General features: G+C 43.0%; 1 protein-coding gene across 1 annotated transcript in view; it reads right to left on the reverse strand.

The window, feature by feature from the left end:
* Window positions 1–7166, reverse strand: part of LOC105814782 (phospholipid-transporting ATPase IB) — a 478735-nt gene that overhangs the window by 388509 nt on the left and 83060 nt on the right. The window contains exons 15-17 of the mRNA XM_012649872.1: window positions 2025–2235; window positions 1752–1857; window positions 1008–1090 (exon numbers count right to left, since the gene is read on the reverse strand). Coding sequence (XP_012505326.1) covers window positions 1008–1090; window positions 1752–1857; window positions 2025–2235 — 400 coding nt within the window. The remainder of the gene's footprint in view (window positions 1–1007; window positions 1091–1751; window positions 1858–2024; window positions 2236–7166) is intronic.

Below are 7166 nucleotides of genomic sequence, written 5' to 3' on the forward strand. Positions count from 1 at the left end.
AAAGAAAAAACTGACTACAGTACTACCAAGTCAGGAACAGTATCAAGTTATTGCACATTTTGAAGTGAACTTCAAATGCATTAAAGAGGTTTAGGGATTTAAGGATGCATGCATAAAACCCAAAACCGTAATAATCCACGAATCTTCCCCAAATTGAGGGGTGGGGAAGGGAGAGGAAAGGCAGTGATTACCCCCAGGCCCTCACCAACCGGACAGGAGCGGAGCACAGCCCTTCCAACTTGTCATCATAGAAACCACGCGCGCCTCACCAGTCTTCACCGTCATTTCCCTGCTGCTCATCCCAAGGCTCCCTATTTAATTTTATTTTTGACATCAGCTTTTTGCTATCACTAAATTTCTCCCTCTGGACCATCGGGAGGGAAACATAAAAAAAAAAAAATCAGGAAATACATAAACCCCTTGACTTCAGTGGGGGGTAAAAACTCATATAGATTAGAGAGATCGAGGGTACAGTGAACACTATTCAAGTGACGGGCACACTAAGAGCCCTGACTCAAGCATTCCAAAAGCTATCCATGTAACAAAACCTTCGTACCCCCTTAATATTCTGGAATTGCAAAAAGACTAGAGAGATCTGAAGCCCTGACTCCTTTCTCTCCCAACTCAAGAGACTGAAGTCCAGTGCAATCCTCTTGCACTGAGAATTGTGCCAGAGTTCTTGGGCACTGAGGCTACAAAGAGACATAAAGCCTGCCCTCAAAGACAGTGCGCCATGAGGTTATTTTCCCAACTATTGTGGAACAAAGACTAGCCTTGTGAAGTTCTTTGCTCCAAATAATTTCACATGAAAGACTCTGGGAAAGCATCTTTACGAGGGAAAGATTACTGCAATGCAAAACAACACAAATAAGCTAACATAATCAGATAACCATCCAGAAAATTAGGAATTTAGCTACCTACCCATTATTGACAACAGACATGCTATTTCAAATACACAATCTTCAAAAAAGTAGGTGATCTGAAATGGGCACAAGCGTGTCACTTACCGCTTCTATGATGACCGAGTACGGTGTTCTGGCTGTGAAGACGAAGCCCAGCTTCCTAGCGCCTTTCACCAAAGCAGCTTCGTCTGTCAATAAGGAGCGGATGAGACATTGACAAATACATTGTAATGATTAGAATTCCGGTTAGTATCATTTTTCAGATTAACAAAACCCACTGTGATTAAAGAGGCCTGGCATTATCTGCAGAGTAGTGAGGGCTCGGGGTACAGAAGCACTTAGTCCTCCTACCCAGGGTCCTGAAAGGAGCACTTCTGTCAGATGGGAGGACAAGACCTGGAGCTCATTCACCAGGACAAGACTGATTTGCTTCCCTGCTATTCTTGGTTGGGATGAAGTTCTCTCTAATTAACCTAAGTCATATTCCCACAACTTTCTGACTACACACGTCCTCCGAGCAAGGCAAGGTTTTAGTTGTGCCACCGAGGGACTCCCTGGGCTGTGGCACAGCTTCCGCAGCAGTGGAAAATCCAAGGGGTGTGGGGGATGGGCGAAGATGGCAACCCTGTTCTCTAGCCCGATAACTTCTGCTGGGTCATGCAAGATGGCCTAGTCCTCCCTCTGCATTTAAAGCGGTATGAGAGTCAGCAGAGCCCAGCACCGGCTCTGCAGGGCTTTAACACCTGTAGCCACACGCGGCAGGTGCACCCCGCTGAGACTCCCACCAACAACCGCGAACTCCCACGGCTGCTGAGAAGGGCGGCGGGCGCCTGCAGCCGGAGCGCTCACCTGGGGAGGAGGCCTGGTAGATGATGTTGTCTCCATCCTTCTCGGGAACCACCGTGTGGCACACGGCCAGGAGGGTGAGGAACTCCTGGATGCAAGGGGCTGTGGGCTGCAAACGAGAGGCCGGGTTAGTGGTCAGCACACCACCGCCAACGCGCACGAGAGCCACGCGTGAGCCACCCCTGCCTCACGCCCGCGACGGCGGTTACTCCCTGCAGGGCAGGGTCCAGGTCCTTAGCGGGGACCCCAGGTCTCCGCACCGCCCGGGCCCCTTACGTTCCCACACAAGACCTGCCCTCTCCACCGCCCCACGGCGTCCCCGCCGCCCGCTGCAGCCGGGCCTCCCGCGCACTCCCGTCCGCGCGAAGCCCATCTCCCCGCGCTCGGCACAGGGCGGTGCGCACTGGCCACGCGGTCGGGAACGCGCAGGGGAGCTGTCCAGGCGCTTCCAGCGCGTTCTGGGACACCCGGGGCGCTGCCGTCCACACTCACGGATCCCCAGGCCACGCAAACAGACGACGCTCCAATCCCCTGGGAATCACCAAAACACATGTCCCCGGTCTCTCCGCCCTGCTGTACTGGCGTTCCTTCTATACCTTGTCTGTCCTTTAACTTTATAATCTTTCAACACCTGTAACGCAGTGCATCCCTCACCTATTATTATTAAACAACAACAAAACCCAGAATTGGCCTGGATATGTATTTAATCAGTTTGTCCTCTCCTCCCTAAAAAACAAAAAAAAAATCCTGTAATTGTCATCGGGATTAGACCACATTTCTAAGCAGTGGAAAAAGGACACCTTAATTCTGTTTTCCCATTTAAGAACACAACGTCTTCCTATTTATTAAAAGCTTCTAAATCTTCTAAATATAGGATCTGGCATATATCTTATTATTTTTTTGTTTGCTCAAAAAATATTTGAGTGACTTCTGTACATGAAGCACTGTGTGAGGCATTTTATCTACTGATTTTTATATTATCAATGGAATCTTATATTTTACAGTAGTTTATTGTTGGGATATAAGCAAAAACATTGATTTTTGTAAATTAATTTAATATCCATTTGTAACTGAGCTCTTACAGCTCTCTGAGCTGCAGCTGACTCTCCTCGGTATATCATCCACAAATGGTAAGTTTTCCCTTCCTCCCAATATATACACTTGTTCAGTTCTCACCTGTCTGCATGGGCTAGCACATCAAGAATGATGTTCAAAAATGGGGAGATAACAGGAGGTTATTTTAATGCCAATGTCTTTAATGCATACCTTTTAAGTAGGCAACTGGCTATAAATTTGAGATAGACTTATATTTTCACATTAAGGAAGCAGCTATGTGCTTGCTATTTCTCACAGAGTTTTCTTCTTTCTTTTTATTAGTCCTAAATGGATGATGGTTTCCACAATGATGCTTTTAGCTTCTTCTCTGACCTATTAATGTGACTTAAGATGAATTTTGTGGAAGCAAATCACAACTGTTCACATGGCTACTTCTTATCAGGCTACATGAAAAGAAAATGCACATTAAATTATAGGTCAGTAAAGTCAAATAAGTAAGCTTAGAGAATTTACGAATTCCCCAAAGGCTACACTAAAAAAATGGTAAGAACGTTTACCTGAAAGTACTTTAATTTGAGAATTGGGCTTCAATTCAATATTGCCTTCCCCTGAGAACTATCCAGTCCTGGCCATAACCTTTTCCCACAATGAGACAACAATAAAGGATCTTTGACTTTATAGCAAATAGATAAACCTAATACTAAAATATTTTCTGAGAGTTATAAAGAAGAATTACACACACATTCACATTGAGTTTCTATCTGGAAAGTTAGGCCAGACAAAATCCATACAGATAAAAACAAAATTCATAAGACAGAATTAATCTACCTTTGATTCTCTTAGGGGAAACATACAAAATTAATCTGAAGCCTATGGATGTGTGTATGTATGTATGTGTATATATATACACATATATATACACATATATATACACATATGTATATCTTCTTAGAAGTTACAGCTTTTTATTGGGATTAAATATAGATGTAATATTTGTCATTTTAATCAATTTTAAGTGTATAATTCAGTGGCATTAAATATATTCACAATGCTGTGTACCCCTCACCACTATCTATACCCCAAACTTTTTCATTTTCCCCATCAGAAACTCTGTACCCATTGAACAATAACCCCCCATTCTTTCTTCCCTCTACCCCCTAGTAACCTCTATTCTGTTTTCTGTCTCTATGAACTTGCCTATTCTAGGTACCTCATATAAATGGAATCATGTAATATTTTTCTTTCAGTTAACAGCTTTTAATATGTACAAAATGCTATATATGGTATCTATAAACAAATCTTTTCTATTTATTATTGATAAACTTAAAAAATAGAAAATTATGTCTAAAATTGTGCATACCTCCAAGTACCTAAATAATACACACACACACACACACACACAAACAAATGATTTCTTCTTGAAGACTCAAGCTCAAGAGTACTAGGCATAATGATTCAAAAGAAAGCTATCTTCTTCCTTGAAGAATCTTTGGAAATTTCTCCCACAAACAGTCATTGGTTAGCAATGTAATCAAGGGATCACATGCACTGTTCTCCAAAATTTTCCATAGGTTGATTCTCTAAAAGCCAAATTCCGTCTTGGCTATCAGCCCACACAAAGCTTAAAACAGTCCTAAAGGACCCAGAATATCAGGAATGATGATCCAGGAAAAAAAAATTCTATAGCAGATGGAAGTATTTCCTTGGGAGCAAAGTAAGGGTTTTCTTGGGTCAAACGCTTTAATTATAGTCAATGGTCCCAAGACATAAATTTAGATGGGCATGTGGGGCATCCGCAGCCTAAACCCTCACTTGCCCCTTCCTTCCCCCCAACCGTACTTTAGCAAAATAAACAATCCAGTCATCTAATGGGCCCTGTATTTAAAATGCTTAAAAAACATCCACTGGGTACATTTAATCCAAACCCACATCTTCCCAAAGAAAAATATTGGGGCCGATGGTCTTCATTATTTACAGTGGAGCTAGACGTTAAATGTTGAGGTAGCCAAGATGAAGAATACCTCGAAGGCCTGGAGGATCTAAGAAAGTTTAAAAAATGGTACACATAGACAAGGAAGCTTTATCTACAAAAGATGGGAAATAAATTCCCAAGTCAATGTCCTCATTATGCTTTTACTGAAAGTGTGAGCATGCAGATTATTAAAATACCCTTAAAAGTCCCTGTGTTTTGATGCTCATGATAATGTCCCCATGTCAGGGATTCCTCTTCACAAGGGCTATACCTGCTCCTACTCTCACTGGCCTTCCCACTGAAATAAAAGGAAATTTGGCTCAGGACGGTAGACAGTGAGGAGGAAAGGAAGCAAGAAGAAAGATCACCAAATTCTCTAAACAGTGGGATTTCTTCCCAAAATGCTTGCCATTCACCATGGCCACAGAGGAGGGGTCAGGAGGAAGAGATGGGTGAGAGGAGACAACGGGAGGCACATCAGCTGTGCTCACATCTCCACTCAAATGTCAACAGAGACAGGTTCAAGAAGAGCTTGGAATGGATGGTCAAAACGCCATAGAGACCCGCCACACACCAATGTGGGGCCAGCTTTGGAGCGAACACCTGTGAAAGCCATAAATTAATGGAGCTAAGTATTGAAAGATTTCAAATATTGGGATCCCAGCGGCATGTGGTGGGTCCACAGAGGATCTCCTCCCCAAGGAGGAGGATCTGCCCCAGGCCACTGGGTTTCTACGGCAGCCCATGTTTAAGTCAGTGCAAACTCCATTCCGTGTGCGTGGCCACCCTGCCCACAGGCCAACAGTTACAGTAGCCAGGACACCCACCAAAGAGAACAGGATTCCTCTGTCTACACAAAACAAAATCGCTTCCTCAAGGAGTCACATCTTACCTATCCTGCAAAAGTGTATAATGGCTCTTAATAATTTTACATCTATTTCCCCAACGAACAGGAACCCCTTGAGTGTTTTTCATTCATCTCTTCCCCTAGTACCTAGAGTGAAGTATTTTTCAAATTAGGCCCTTAAACTGTTTGCTAAATGAATGGCTAAATAAATGATTCTCTTGTTTAAATGCGGACCCAACAGCTTGCTGCTGTTCCTAACCCAACGCTGGAATTCCGTGGTACTCTGTCCACTGAGCTCATCTCATTCCCTCTGCTATGTGGTCACTGTGGATCCATGCCAGGGAAGCAAACTCAGGAAACCAGACCAGGAGCAGTTCCCTAAGCTGCTTCTAAGTCACCCTGCCACTTTCCCCCTTCCCATTCGCCCTCCCAACTTGAACAGATACGTTCAGTCTCCCACCTTTGTGACTACCCACAACCTGAATACTATTTGAAAACACTTGTTTCCTCTTTCGGAAAACAAGTCCTCACAGCACACTTGTTTCTTTGACATCCTTGATTAAAACCACCCTCCTGCAGAGAAGATTCTGTGGAGTTGCCACTCTTCTGCTTGGAGAACCTCTACCCTAGGAGCTGGCTCTACCTCCAAGATCAAAATGCAAGAAAGAACCTTGTTGGGCACCTCTGTGACACAGTATGGACTTCAGCAGCATCCTCTGAGTGGTGCTGGACCACTTCATCCGCCTCACTCAGGTACTGAGTCAGAGTTGCTGCATCGCAGCTCATGGATGTGGGGGCCTAACACACTCACATTTCAGAACTGCTGCTGGGAAGGTTTCAGCACTAACAAATGGTTAATGGTTTTAGCAAAACAAACGGTTTTCTGCATTAAAGAAAAAAAGGATTTCCTCACCAAAAACTTAGAAAAAGTTATAAATATACCCGTCTCTTAACCAAGTTTTAGAAAGATAAAGTTTTAATTTTGCTTATGTTTACCTAACTTTAAATCTAGAACTATTTTTCAGAAAAAACTAATCATATCAGATCTAATTTATACTGACTAAACTGGCTGTGAAATGCTTTGATCACTGAATAATTTTCTAAGTTGGCATTTTTCAGAGTAGTCTTTAAAATAACAGTGAATTGATGTGATCCTTCAGTTAGCCCTGGTTTGCTGTAGCAGTTGAAGTAGTGTGACGCTGTAGTTAAGAATCTATAGACTTAGTGTCTAAGCCTCACTTCTACATTAATCTACTGGATAACTCTTGGCCAATTTGATCTTTCTATGCAAATTCCTTTTCACCTCCCAGGGGTGGCTCAAATGTTAAAAGAAATATATGTCAACTGTCCAGCGCACAGTAAAATGCAATAAACGATACCTGCTACCATATTTGACTTTTGTTTCCTAAAGTCTTCCTAAAGCACCCCGTCAAAGAATATAACATTACTTTTCAAAACACATGACTTGTAAGATTCACAACTGTGAAGAAACAGTACTGCAGAAATCCTACAAAGCAACAGAAGTTGGAACCGTTACAGAATT

This window comes from Propithecus coquereli, unplaced genomic scaffold (genome assembly GCF_000956105.1).
Source record: "Propithecus coquereli isolate 6110/MARCELLA unplaced genomic scaffold, Pcoq_1.0 Scaffold306, whole genome shotgun sequence".
In the NCBI taxonomy this organism is placed as follows: Eukaryota; Metazoa; Chordata; class Mammalia; order Primates; family Indriidae; genus Propithecus; species Propithecus coquereli.